General features: G+C 54.4%; 1 protein-coding gene across 8 annotated transcripts in view; it reads left to right on the forward strand.

Moving 5' to 3' along the window:
- DYSF (dysferlin) overlaps positions 1-14730 on the forward strand; it is a gene marked incomplete at its 5' end in the record, with an annotated part of 203465 nt that overhangs the window by 107849 nt on the left and 80886 nt on the right. For all 8 annotated transcript variants that reach the window (XM_080813131.1, XM_080813133.1, XM_080813127.1 and 5 more), the window contains 2 exons: positions 9446-9539; positions 10016-10093. In XM_080813131.1, coding sequence (XP_080669257.1) covers positions 9446-9539; positions 10016-10093 — 172 coding nt within the window. The remainder of the gene's footprint in view (positions 1-9445; positions 9540-10015; positions 10094-14730) is intronic.

The raw sequence follows: 14730 nt of genomic DNA on the forward strand, positions 1-14730 counted from the left end.
AGACTGGATTCCATTATTATACCCATTTTACAGTTGGAGAGACTGAGATTCCAGAACTGCATTGTTTAACACGGTAGCCACTAGCTGCTTGAGAATATTTCGATTTACATTTAAAGTAATTAAAATAAGACCATTTCGTTCCTCAGTCCCACCAACCACATTCCAAGCGCTCAGTAGCCACACCATGCTCATGGTTACCATATCGGACCGTGAAGCTATAGAATGCTTTCATCATTGCAGAAAGTTCTGTCAGGCAGTGCTGTTCTAGAACAACTCTGAGCCCCTAGTATTACTCCAGAAGAAACTGAGCCCTGAGAAGGGGTTTGCCCAGACACATAATATGAGTCAGTTCTAGAATGAAAGCTATACAATGGGCTCTTCTGTCCTCTGTTCCCAAGTTCATATTCCCAACAGGACATAATGTCCTCCTAGAGAAGGCCCTCAAGTGAGGGTCCTAGAGAGGGTCCTGGGCAGCTGGCTGGACACCTTGGCTGTTGGCACCACTTTTCCTGTGTAGCCATGTGGCTTGGCTTCCCTGGAGCAGTGGCGCAGGTAGAGAGGGGCTGGCACTGTGACCCCCACCCCGAGAGGCCTCCTGTTGGTTGTCTGATGTCTGAGTCCTGACCTAAAGTGGAGAGGATCTATGGGGACAGGCCTACCAAGCCCCAGCCTGAGGGCAGACATGGGCAGCTGGGAGTTGGAAGTGCAAGAAGGGGCATCAGGCAGGGAGAGGCTGCCTGAGAGGAGTAATTTGGGATCTGAGCTGTCTGAAAAGGCAGTGAGATGTAGGGGAGGACGGGAGGGCCCGTTTCTGCACCTGGACGAAGCCCTGCTCTAGGCAGGGTACCTGGGCCTAGTTCCCAGAGTGGGCACTTGGACCAAGGACAGCATCTGGGAGGTGAGAGGGGTTGGCCTCATTAAGTAACCCAAATCCCCATTTGGTCTGCATAGACAGGAGGAGGTGATTCCATGTCTCCCTGGATTCTGTTTCTTGAACATGCTAATTGAGCACCTGTTCTAGACCTGGTTTTGTGCAAGCAGGAGCTTACTGAAGGCTGGCTGGCCTCTCAAGCAGGGGCCTCCCTGGCCCTCTTGCTGCCCCCCATGGGAAGACCATTTGGGTAATTCCTTTAAATTGGTGGACCCCAGGATCTTTCTGACTCCAGATTTGGACGCTGAAGTCTGGAGGGGCCAACGGTGTGTCCGTGTACCTGAGACAAAATGCCAGCCCCCAGGCGGACATGGGTGCAGGGGAAGGCATGTCACAGATGGGCAGATGCGTTGGGGCCCCCGTGTGTGTCACTGTACACGCACTGGGGTCTGCATCCACAATGGCTAGGGTGACAACTTATTGTCCTAATCATGCTGGGAAACGGGCATCCCAGACAAAGGGGGGACACACAGTCCTAATTATGGAGGCGCTTTGGCGTGGGGCAGAACCTGCTTGAACGTTCTCTGCAAACCCCACATTTGGGCACACGGGAAGTCTAGAGGGGCACGTGTGCGCACACACACTCGTGTACACACAGACGTCTGCGCCAGCCCACACGTGGCACTGTGGATTCTCTAGGTTTCCTGATTCCATCCCCGAGCTCCCGGGGGGCTGGCCCGTAGTTGTGCAAAGATTTTTGCAGCTGCTTCCAAGCCTCGGCTCCAGCTGTAAATTAAACGGGGTTGCACCCTTGCCTGCTATTCTACTTAAGGCTGCAATCAGCCCTGATTAGGAAGGGAGGTCTGTGTTCCCCAATTCCGTCTTATAAAGTGTTCTCCTTCTTCGTCCTGGCCCTCTAGCCTGTGTGGGGTTTCCCTGGAGGCTGAGGCTGGGCGGCCAGGGCAGTGATGTGGGTCCTGGGCTCTGCAAGGCCACGACTTGGCGCTCAGCCCTGTCCCGCCCCAGAGCCCCACTCAGGTGCTGAGTCCTGATGTGGAAGCCGAAGCCGGGAAGAGCCCGGAGGGGTTGCTGGGGAACACCCCTTCCCCTGCCCCTGGCTCTGCCAGTTAATTTTGCTCTGAGACACTAGGGAAGGCATTGACCTCTCCAGGCCCCAGTTTCTTCACTTTCAGGATGGGGGTGATAACAGAGCAAAAACAATAACACCCCCTTCCAGAGCAGGGGTCGGCAAGCCACAGTGTATGAGCCTAGTCTGTCCTCGGCCGTTTTGTGTAGATGGGGCTTTGGTGGTGCGTGACGAGGCTCATTTGTGTCTGCATTCTGTGGCTGCTGTCCCATTCTGGGGGCAGCCGAGGAGTTGCAGAAGAGACCACAGGCCCTGCAAAGGTGAACAGATTCACTCTCAGGCTCACTCTGAGCCACATCTACCAGTCATCCTAGAGCGTGTGCCTGTGGTACAAGGCATTACCATTTGTGTATTACCTCCTTTAACGCCCCCAACAGTCCTAGGAGATGGGGTTTATTACTACTCTCATTTTACAGATGAGCAAATGGAGGTACAGAGAAGGTAAGCCATAAGGATTTTAGTAGTGTTTCCTCCCATGGGCACTGAGAAAACTGCCGTGGATAGTGGCGGGTTGTTCGGGGTCTATAGCATATTACCTGACATGGCTGTTACCTGGTTGTCGCAGCAAAGCCAGCAGTGAGAAGAGGTCCTGGCAGCTCAGCCTAGGGCGTGCTGGTCAGCGTTTAATAATTGGCTCTCCAGAAAGAAAAAAAAAATCTGAAAGCCAAACCCAGTCTGGTTTGTTGTATTTGCTGGTTTCCGTGGTGTAAATGTCCCTGCCGTGGCTGGTTGCAAGCTAGCAGTGTGACATCCCTGAGAGTGGAGATGGGAGGAGACGAGCAGGGAGCAGGGGCGGCTGGTTCTGTAGGATTTCCAGCCCACGGATCCGTGAGATGTACATAACCTCAGGAGCGGAACAATAGTCAAAAGTCGTAAAATAATTAGGAAGTGATGAGCTTGAGGATTTATTACCTTTTTGAAAAAGATTTAGTTATTTATTTTAGAGGGTGGGGGAAGGGCAGAGGGTGAGGGAGAAAGAGACAGAATCCCTGCGCAGCAGGTGCTGCACCCAACACAGAGCCCAATGCAGGGCTTGATCCCAGGACCCCAACATCATGACTGGAGTCAAAATCATGAGTCAGACGCATAACTGATTGAGCCACCCAGGCGCCCCATTATCTCTGTTTTAAATTTCTGTAGTTATAAATTTATATGACTTAATTGTTACAGATGGCTATGTTTAACAGCTGCCTTGCAATACACCTGAAAACTTACTAATTTGCTCTTCGGAGCCTGGCAGGCCAGCTCCAGTACTTGCTGCTCTGGGGGGAGGGGTCCCCTGGTCCTGTTTACATAAGAGATAAGGGTCCCGTAGTAGCATTCTTCCCAACAGCTCTGTCACCTGTGCTCTCTTGGTCCATCAGGCACTGGCACTGAGCTCTCCTCGGAAGCCAGGAGGGTGGCTGGTCCCCGAAACCCACCTGCTTGACTCTGATGGGACAGAGGGCGTCCTGGTAGCCCCCTGAGCTATCGCCAGAACTCTGTTGTTTCCTTCCTGACCATCACAGCGTGGCTGATGGGGGCTCTGTCCTCTGCCTGCTCAGCCCGGGGGACCCTCTGCTCAGCCCGTCTTTTTGCTGCATCCACTGCTGGTCTTGCCCCTTCATTCTCTGTCCTGCCTCCCGGCCTGTACGGATGAGGCGTCACACCCCTGCTAGAGGGAGGAGGTGTGTGTGTGTGACCGACAACCAGTGGGACAGGAGGAATTTCAGACACGCTAGTGGTCTAGTGCTTGGTCTTGGATCCAGTTTAGGTGGGCTGTGGGGTCCCCTTCTTAAGCAGTGTGTTTTCCCAGAAACTGCCTACCTCCTCCTGGTGTTGGGGCCATACCAAGGTCCTGGGGCAGGAGTCCTTAGCAGACAAGGTGGGTTTGGCCCCTGGTTCTGGGGACCCCGGGGGCAGCCCTGCACCATCTTAGAGGGAGAGAGTTCCTTGTATCCTGGGCTCAGGCTCTTCCCGGGAGCCGCGGCCGCCGGCCGGGCAGTGGTGGGTTGGATGCTGCCCAGTCCCCTGGGCGAGCAGCAGGATTCCTTACACAGCTAGCCCCAGGATGGAGTGTGTGGCCACAGACCACAGTCTGGGAGTCGCATAGGCATGAGCTATCGAGGTAGGAATGTGGCTGTGGGAAACCCAATGCCCGGGGCCTGCTGGGGCTGGGGAAGAGCGAGTGTATGGAGGTGGGGGGGGAGAGTGGGTGGACAGAAAGCGAGGCTTCAGCTGCCACTGCAGCCTGGCTCTCTCTGCCCAGGACTCCGAGCGAGAGCAGAAGCAAGCCGGCCTTCCTCTCTTAGCTTGCTGTGCCTCAACTTTGCCCCTTTCACTGAGTCTTCCCCTGAGCTCTGGGGGCACAGGCGCCCAGCACTCTGCTGCTCCCTTTATGCCAACATTCTTCTCTTTCCCTCCTCCAGGAAGCTTTCCTGAGTGGGACCTTCTGAGGGTCCAGCCCATTCTGTTCCATCCCAGACATGGCCCCACAGTGTGTGTGTGTGTGTGTGTGTGTGTGTGTGTGTGTGTGTGTGAACCCCTATCCCTTGTTCTTTCTGTAGTAACAGCTTACTGAACGAGGGTGCGGTCTGATGTGCATTTTCCTAACCTTTCCCCTGAGACCCGAGGTCTGATCGTGGCCCATGATGGCTGAGGGCAGGAATGCTGGTGATTCATTTTCTGTGACAAATCTTCATTGGATGACTGCTAAGTGTCTGATGCTGGGCTGGGTGCAGGGGATAGGGGAGCGTATGTGCCTTGCCCGTACACGTGGAGGGATGGATGCAGGAGAGAGCTAGGAGAGGCTAAGTGGGGGCTGCTGCTGAAGGCATGGCAGCCACAGCAGTATCCAGGCCTCAGTGGTGACTGAGGTGAGACAAGAGCTCAAGTTAGCTCACCTGGAAGGGTATTCTAGGTGGCAAGAACAGCTTGTGCAAAGGCCCTGAGGCAGAGAGAAGGTGATGGATTCCAGATTTAAAGAAACGAGATTAAAGGGGGGAAAGTATTATTTTAGTGTGAGACTGGAGAGTTGTAAGATGGAAAAAGACACCACTAGCACCATTTACTGAGTGCTGCTTAAATGCTAGGAACCTGCCACGGGTGGGAGGGGGGTGCCTCATTGCGTTAGATTTTCACCAGGGGAATCTCCACAGGGGGCAGTTTCTATCCCCCACCCTGTCCCTCAAGTGACATTTGATGATGTCTGAAGATATTTTTGGTGGTCACAACTGAAGGGGCAGGAAATCCTGGGGATCTAATGGGTCGAGACCAGGAATGCTGCTAAACATCCAGCAAAGCACAAGACAGTCAGAGGGAAGGACTGACAGGAAGGAGGTGCCTCCCAGAGGCTCCCAAATCAAGTTTTCATGTGGCTTTATTGTTTGCCTAGAGAGAAATCCTGGTGTGTGAGCCTTGCATCTCTACACTTGAAAACTGAAATGTACCTCAGGATGAAGGAAGTGTGACATGGGGTTATCTGTTATCAGACAGACTGGTCCCCTGACCTGGGTGACAGGCTGGCCTCCTTCATGAGCTGTAGCCATAGCTCATACTGTTGCTCTCTCCTGAGGTGACCTCCTTCTTTCATTATCTGCTGTGGGTGAGGGGAGCTGGGCATATGACAGAAATCTCCCAGAACCCTCAGTGGGAGGGCACAGACAAGTCAACAGTGAGAAGGGTGCTAGATGTGGTAAGAGGGGGTTCAGGGCACCGCAGAAGCCCCTGGGAGGGAGACTTACTCATTCTTGCACAGAGACCTCGAGGATGAGTCTAGACACCTAGGAAAAAGAAGGGAAAGAAGAGGGTGGAGAGACCAATGTGGGGGCAAGAAAGGCCTGGGGGCAAGAAAGGCGTCCCTAGAAGATTTCAGCTGGGTTGAGCATGAAAGTCATCAGGGATGGGGTTGTTTGGGGGTTGTCCAGACTTCTGGAGACTCAATTCAGAGGCCGTGGCTGGACTGGGAGGAGGAGCTGGCCTCCCTATCTGCTCACAGGGTCTGAAGAGGATGTGTGCAGAGCCCAGCCTCCGCTGTGAAGGCCAGTGGGTCAGCAGATGGAGAGACATCAGCCAGAGGTGTGGGTAGAATTCTGCCCAGGCTGGAAACCAGAGTGGCTTTGGGGCTTGGGCTCTGCTGGGAGGGACTGAACTTAGTGGGTGTCCCTCAGCCTGGCTCCTGGTTCTCCCAGCTTCTTCTCAGCAATCCCCATCTGTCATTTTGAGCTGGGGGAGAAGGGAAGGAGGAGGCAAGTCCATACTTGGGGGGCAGGTTGGGGACTGGGGGTGGTGTGGAGGGTCCTGTGGACCCCCCATTCTGGGCGCAGGACAGGTGGAAAAGCCCAGGCAGTGTGAGGGGCCTTCCCCAAGGGGATACTGGTTACTCCCTCTGAAGGACATTGTTTCTGAGGGCCAGGGCCCGTCGTGGGCCAAGCACTGAGTTAGGCCTGAGACACCTGGCACCTGCCTTTGTGGAAATCCCAGGGAGGGGGGACACCTTTTCTGATCACAGGAGGGCAGACTGCCCTTGGACAGAGACCCAGAAATTGCTGCCAAAGCCCCAGACCAAGGCGTTCTGGTGGGAGTGGCGCTTCTGGGAGGCAGCTCGGGGAGGCCATCTGGAGGAGATGTGAGGTGAGTGGGGAAGTGCTCTGGCAGCCTTCAGCAACAGCGGAGGTCCCCGCAGGTACTGGGAGGGGGCAAAGGCATTATGGGGACCGTGGGAGGCAGAGGCAGCCTCCCTCCCTTCACTCACCTTAGCACCCGACTCGTAGGGGGCATGAGCATGTTGCCAGGCTCAGATGGCAGGGCCACAGGATCCTGGGCCTTCTACCCTGCCTTTAGCTGGACCCCCTGCCCTCCTACCAAGGTGCATTGGGCTGCACGTGCTACGGGTGGTTGTATGGGGCAGGGGCTAGCCAAGCCCTGTTTCCAGTGTTCTGATCTGCTTTCCTTGGCGTCCCGTGCCTCTCGCCTGGGGTGGCCTGTGGGGCCCCCCAGGTCCAGCCCTATGTGCGGCCTTGCAGATCCTGAAACTGGGAGCCGTTAGCTGTTGGATGTGGTGTGGGCTCTGGCGGGATGCCAGATGTAGCATGGTGGGGCCAAATGCTTTTTCTGGGAGGAACCCAGGATGCCTGGGGTCCGCACCTGCTCAGGAGAGAGGATCCTGTTCAGGGTCTTTCCCTGTCTGTAGTATGACACCCTCCCTGTTATCCTGCTTTCCCGTGTGTGCATGTGTGTGTGTGTGTGTTGAGAGACCAATTGCTTGATTGATTGCTTTTGATTTCTGCCCAGGGCTGTGGCTCCTGAAATGTCCACTTTTCCAGCTTCTGGAATAATTTTGAACAAATATGAGGTATATGAATACCACCCCTGAGAATAATTGCAAGATTTACAGTTTATGCCCTACCCAGCCTCTGCCCCACTGTGCCTTATTTCTTTCATAAGATCGTTACTAGCAAACACTTATTGAGCATTTATTACGTGCCAGGAGTTGTGCTAAGAACACACAGTGTATCTCCTTAATAATCACAGCAACTTTCTGAGATAGATACTGTAGAATTATTCCAAATTTATGGACACTGGTTCAGAGAGGTTAAGCAAGCTGCCCAAAGTCACACAGCCAATACATATCAGGACCGGAATTGGAGCCCCAGAAATCTGGTTCTAGAGCTTGTGTTGAAGTTATGATCAAAAGAAGGGGGTCTTTGAGGGGGGTGTCCTGTGGTGGGTGCCAGAGACTTCCTGGTTGAAGCTAGACCTCGCTGAGACCCTGGAAGAGCAGATGGACATGTCTTTCCTGAATGTGTGTCTTAGGGACCCATTTGCAGGAAGGGAGCAGAGGAAGACCTGGCCTATGTTAGGATGCATTTCTGTGTTGACCTAGAGTGACGAGGGCAGGCTTTCCCTCGGTGTCCTAAGTTGCCCTGAAGGTGGAGGGGTTTGGGATAGTCAAAGGCAATTCCGGCTAGGAAAGAGGAAGAGCTTATGATGGGGCAGGTGTGAGTCTTGACCAGCTTCAAGGGGCATGGCCTGCCTAATGCTGAGCGCTGGGTTTGGGGAAGGGAAGCCCTGGTGTTGAATGGGAAAATGGCGCAGGTCAGCTGAGGTCTGATCAGGATCCTTCAGGTACTGAGGGCCAGTGAAGGATTTGGGCTCTGGATAATGATGCTGGTTCTGGCTCTGGGTGTGGGCAGATCAGAAGTGGGAAGGCAGACATTCAGGGAGGCTTCTCCAACGAGGGGTCTAGGATTGGGCCCTGAGAGTGGGTGTGGCTTGGAGAGGACCATGTGGAAGTGGCCATATGTCTTCTCTTTGAAGAGAGGGTGAGATTCCTGGGAGATGGCTGTGGCCAGGTGGCAGGGTGGAAAGTCCTGGCAGATGGCCACCCTGTGTGGGCCTGGGCCAGATTAACAGGCCATTGGTGGTGAGCCCAGAGTTTCTGTTCACACACAAGGGTGTGTGTGCTTGTGTGTTGGGAACAGGAATAGGACAAGAGAGTGTGGCAGGTGATGGTAGGAAAGAGAGAGGCGAGGGACCTGGAGAAATCTCTTGGAGAACCTGCGGAGAGAGTGGACAGCATGGGAACACTGTCTAGCTCTCCCCATCCCTCTGCTGGGCTCTGGGCCACAGGATGCTGGTGGGCTTGCCAAGAAAGCCAAATCTGGAGGCTGGGCTGTGGAGTAACCAGTACATTTCCTGTTCTTGTGGGGGCCTTGATCCCTGCTGGGTCCCTGAAGTCCCCCAAATCATGCAAGATGCTAATGAGGGGCCACAGTGTGCCCGAGCTGGCTCTGGATACACCTGGGTGGTAGGCATCTGGTCTAAGGAGGCTGGTGTACAGCTCAGCAGTTAGAGCCCAGTGCGAATGAGGACAAAGCAAGAGGACTGACTGGCTAGTTTCATGAACAGTACACTGGCAGACTGGCTTCTGAGCCTGAGTGCTTACGGGCCCTGCCTCTTGCTCATGTCCCTGTCTTGGCCACAGCTTGCGTCCTCTCTTGCCCTCAGCTTAGTGCGAGCTGGTGAGAGGTGGCGACGACATAGCACAGCCTCCCCCAGAGCTAGGACCCAGTGTCCAGATGTGCAGGGAGTGGACAGAGGTCCCCCGATTTGGCTTCTCTTGGCTCATCCCGGTGGGAAAATCCCCATTGGATTCTCTGCCCTAGAGTCCTTCCTTCTATCAGACCCTAACCTCTTGGGCCAGAATCACTCCACATCCTATTCTGGCGTGTCCAGTCTCCACCAGAGAGGGAGAACAGTTTCCCTGTGGACTTCACAGTGGAGTCTGGGGAGGCTGTAGGAGGATGCGGTACCCTAGAGTAAAATCAGAGGCCGATGGCCCAGCTCTCAGCAGCTGAGGAGTGTTGTCTAGAGGTCTCCTGACCTGGGACCCTGACTCCCCCTAGCTCTGAGGTCAGGATTGGTCACGACCAGCTCTGTGTCTCCAGGGCGGCGTGGTAGATGACAGGAGTGACGATTCCATGTCTGTATCCACCCTGAGCTTCGGCGTGAACAGACCCACGATTTCCTGCATCTTTGATTGTAAGTGACGCTTGGCGGTGTCTAGCTGGGTGTGGTCGACAGGTGTGTAGCCTCATGCATTTTTGTATGGGGGGCTAGGGAGAATCGAGCTAGGTGCTTTGTGGTGGGTGTGTGTCTTTGGTGGGGGTGTGTAGGTATGCGCGAGCATTCACACACATGCATGTCCAGCTGCATGTGGCGTGCCTGGGATTAGGCGTTCAAGGCCCTGTGCATTCTGGCTGCCCCCATCGTTTATTTGGCTTCTTCTCCATCCCCTTCTCCCCAGCTCTCACCAGGCCCCAGGACATGACACTCAGGAGCCACGCTCTGCTCTGATCCTGTGAGCGGCTCACTCCCACAGAGCGTGACATGTGTCATTTCCATGGCTCACACCCTTCGTCTGTTGCCCTTCCTGCGGGAGACTCCCCTCACCCCAGCCACTGCCCTCAGCAGCTCCTAGCCGCTCACTTGGCATCTCTGTTTCCTCCTTGGTACAGATGGGAACCGCTACCACTTACGCTGCTATATGTACCAGGCCCGGGACCTGCCCTCGATGGACAAGGACTCCTTTTCTGGTAGGTGGGAAGGGAATCAGAGACCAGGGGCTGAGAGCTGGGAGCTGAGCCAACAGGGCTTCTCCGGTGTGTGGGAGCTGGGGCTGTTTGTGGGATTTGTGGAGGTGGCTCATTTTGCCAGGGTCACTGTGTTGGTTGTTGGGTGGCCTGACCCTTCTGCTGGGTTTGTTGACCATCACTTCCTTCTGAGAGCCCCTCTGGCTCTGACCCCCAGGATACTTCTGTCTCTCCAGGGTCTCCTGCAGCCTCTTGCTACTCTTCCTGCTCCTACTTGGGGGGCTTCCCAGGCCTCTAAGTCTGATGGTCTTGACAGTCTGTCTGTGTGTCCTCTTCTCTGGGCACTGGGGTGCCCTTACTTTCCCTGGCTCCATGGACCACCCATGTTGGAGAAGCTTCCAGGCCTTCAGTTCATAGGGGCTCCATGTGTCTAGCCATGTCTTAGGTGTCTCCCCAGGATGCCTCCATCACTGGCTCCTCAGTTCATCCTATCCAAACTGAACTCCTTGTGCCCTCCTTCCCCGATCCAGGCCTCCCCTCTTTGCCTACCTTGGTTCTGCTGTTGCACTAGCACGTGTCTATTGCCTGTCAGTTTGGAAACCATCCGTCCTCCAGTCCCGTGGATTCTGGCCTCTGAATCTCTCTTGGAGATGTTCCCAGGAACTGGCCTCACCCCTTCTCATTTCCTGGCCTCCTTCACCTTCCACCCTGCCTCAGACAGATCTGGTGATGTCACTCCTCTGATTTCCAGTGTAGACACTGGGAGACAGCTGAGGATTTTTGTGGATCGGACTCCTGTGGAGCTTGCAGTTGCGTTGTTCCCTAGTTGGCCTCTAAGACTAGCTCTGGTCTCACCAACTCTTGTCAACCTTTGTGGAGCTCCTCCTGGCCTTTCTACTGCATGCTCTCTCTGCCTAGAATGCATTCCCTCCCGATTTTTAACCCAGCAAACTCTTACTCATTCTTCAAGACCTAGCCCAGGCCCTCTGATGCTGCCCCAAGCCCAGATGGTTGCTCCTTCTTGACACTAGGCCGGTGCCCCACCAACACCTCTCACAGCCCTGACCGCTGCCTAGATCAACTGCTGTCTGTCTTTCCCACTATGACTGTGAACTCCTCCAGGAAGGGGCTTTGTCTTGCCCTTGAACCTGCACTTGGTACCTGAAGAACGGACACTGACTGAGCATTCAGTGTGAGCCCTGGCATTTTACTGGCCTCGGTGTAAGTGACCCTTATGTCTCTCCTATGAGCTAGGGACTTCATGTTCCCATTTTACAGGTGAGGAGACAGAGACGCAGGTATCTTAACTAAATTGCTTGAGACCAAATAGTTGACAAGTGACCTGCCGCCCTCCAAGTGTTTGCTACTTCCTTAAGTAGAAGTGAATTCTTCTGTGAGAGTGATCTTCTGTTCACTATAGGATGGCCCTACACCTCACAGCCACCTGCCTCTCTTCCTCTGGGCCGCACTCCTCCCCCACAGGGAGGACCACCCTCATGCCTCACCCCAGCAGCCTGGGTTCCCCACATTCTCTCCTCCCAGTGGCCTGTTTTCCAGCCCTGGGCAGCCAGGTACACAGTAGATGGAGCAATTTCTCCTCTGGGCTTTGGGTCCCCAGGTCCCGACAGCACCCTCTGAAAAGCATATGCAAAACCCACATGCCGCAGTTGGTGGGCGAGGGGCAGACGTGTGCACCTGGCCCTTGCTGGGAACCTGCCAGAATGCTCGCTGCCCATTGGGACGTACGCCGAGAAAAGAGAGGTGAACTCATCCACAGCCTTTCTTCTTCCTTAGCAGGGCATGAGAGGTGGGGGTGCAGGCGGCAGGCCTCTGTGGGCATGGGGCAAGGAGAGGGGGGCCTTTGTCTTCCTCTTGTCATCCTTGGGCTGGGCTGCCCAGGACGCTGCAGGGACGGAGCCCCTCCCAAGGAACCCGTGCTGGGAGGTGGCACGCACCCTGGGGGACCACAGGCAGGGTCAGCCCGGCGCTGGCCTGCGGGAGATGTCACACTTTCCATCCCAGCCCCACCCCCTCCCCCAAATAAACATCCCTTGAGCTTTGAGGGCACTGCCCAGGGCTTCCTCAGAGGCCGCTGGCTTCTGAATGAAAGGCCTGATTGACCAGCTGCTGGAAAGGAAAACAGCAGCCAACATGGGTGAACCTATAAAACCCACAGTGTTTATTTTCACTCCCAAACCCTAAACCAAAGCAATTTCTCCCCTGGCACTGACCCTGGGGCGGCTGGCGGCCGAAAGCTGTGCGTGGCCACCGGCTGGCACTTCTCAGAGGAAACTCATGTGTGAATCCGGACCGTCTGGGGCCAGGGAAGGGTCTAGCGTGGCGTCTGTTGCTGGTATCATCCTCCAGCCTCCCTGCTGAGTGTCTGGGGCAGAGAAGGCTCTCTTCCAGAAGGTGCTCCTTTGACTCTGACCTGTGATGCCCTGGGTCTTTCCTGCAGCGGTGGGCTCCCAGGGCCCTGAGCTGTGCTCCTCACTTGTCCCCTGAAGGGGTGGGTCTTGGGGCTGCTCAAAGGCTGGGGCTGTGTCTGTGTCTGCTTCCTTCTCTCTGGCCGAGGGTTTGGGTGGGCGGGGGGTGGGGTGGGGACACACAGGAACTGCCGAGGAAACACTTGTTGAATAATATTAAACTCAGGCAGGAAAGGGAGGCTTGTGGAGATGTTCTGGCCAGGCTGCCTGAGGGTTCTGCCTCTGATGGGGTTTCAGTATATATAGTCAGCCTCAGTTCTCCAGACATCGGAAGGACATTTGTGGTTCGTGGCTATGAGGATGCGTGGTCTGTGTAGCAGCTAGACATTTAGAAACATAAAATGATGCTTAATTCCAATGACTTCTCTTTGATGTTGGGTTGGGGTTGCCCCTACCTGGTGAGCAGAGGTCCCATTAAGACGGACAACCTGTGAGAAGCTCTGTTCTGAGGTCATGACATATCAGAAGATGGCCCTTAGGCTGGGGGAATCAGAAATTCCCCTTGGAGGGCCTCACAGGCCAGAGGGCCCAGGGGGCCTGCCTGCCTTGGTTTGCCAAGCAAATGAGAGATGGTAAGTAGACCCAAAGCTAAGTTATTAATTTACCGGAGTGCAGTATCTGTTAAGACTACAGAAGGTCCTGTGCCCTCTTTGTTGACCTCATGGTTCCTGGGAGATCAAAGGTGTATGCCAAGCGGGGTGGTCCTGAGAGCTATTACTCAAGGGCAGGCCGCAGTGGCGTCTCACAGTGAAGGTCACCTTGGTGGGGACCAGTGTTTTAGTTTTATGTCCCAATCCAGACTCTGTCTTGGGTGGGACTGGGGAGCCCTTGCTTTGGGGCTTACGGCGTCTGGACTCCAGTCGCGGCCTGCTCCCCCTTGAAGCAGGCTTTCTGTTAAGGTTGGCTCTGGCTGGGGGAATTCTCCTGTTGAGCTCATGGAGCTGTTTTCCAAAGTGCGTCGGAGGCTTGTGAAATGCTCCACTTAAGCAGGGTTCCTGAGCAAGGGAGACTGGAGAACAGCGCACGCTTCCAGATTTACAATGCACAGTGGCATTGAGAGGCTTTGGAATGGCTTCAGGAAAGGAGCCTGTTTGACTTGTTTAAGTGTTCACGAGATCCCCAGAGAACTTGCGTTTACGAAGCTCACATTTTGGGGAACACCGATCTGTAGGATTCAGTCCAGATTGCTCTGCTCAGATCTTGGATCTTTATGAACTCCTCCTCCCTCTCTCATCCCCACTGCCCTGGGCGTTCCCTTCCTCCCCTCAGCCAGACCAACTAGTGACTGTTTCTCAAATGCCCAGGCTCTTTGGTGTCATCGTGAGTGCTGTGCTGATGTCTAGAACGCCCCCTTCCCCTTGGTGTGCCTCGGTCCCTCCTTGTTCTGGAAACTTAGGGTAGGAGACCTCCTTTGGGATGATTGACATGATGCCGCCAGGCTCCATGGGGGTATCCCCGACGCCCAGCACCTTATTCATTCCCTGAGTAAGCTGCATATCACCTTGGAATCTAACTGCCCTGTAGTGACCATTTCCAACCAGTAGTCATGATCTTAAGAGCCTAGATTTCGTCTCCTTCATTTTCCTATCCCTAGTGCTCTGTTTACTACCACGTGCTGGTCAGTCAGTAGTTACAGAGCGAATGAATGACAGGTTACGCATAATGCTGGAGTGAACATCTCTGTGCATATAGCTTTTTGGTTAATTTGGGTGATTCTCAGGAATAGAGGAAGCAAAGTATTAACAGTTTTATGTTTTTTTTTAGGGCATACTGCCCAGTTGCTTTCCTGAATTGCTTCCGGCAGTAAAGGAGAGTACCCATTTCATCAAATCTTTGCCAACACTGGGTTTTATAATTCCAAATAATTTTTCTTAATTTAATAGGAAGAAATATTGCTATATTATAGTTTTCTTTTGCACTACTCCCCTCTCTCTGAAGGGTTCTTTCCCAAAGGGCATGGAGTGGTGGAAGGAGCACTAGACTGGGAGTCAGGGGGGGTCTAGCCCTGGTCACAGGTGAGCATGGGTTAGTAACTTCGTCTTCATGGGGCAAAGCTCTCTTGTCTGACAAGTGGGATGGTGCTGTCTGCCCCTTCTCCCATTCCGGGGGTCTGAGCTGGGAAGGTAGGAGGGCATGGGAGGAAGGCTCAGTGTA

Source organism: Martes martes (assembly GCF_963455335.1).
Source record: "Martes martes genome assembly, chromosome: 9".
Taxonomy (NCBI): Eukaryota; Metazoa; Chordata; class Mammalia; order Carnivora; family Mustelidae; genus Martes; species Martes martes.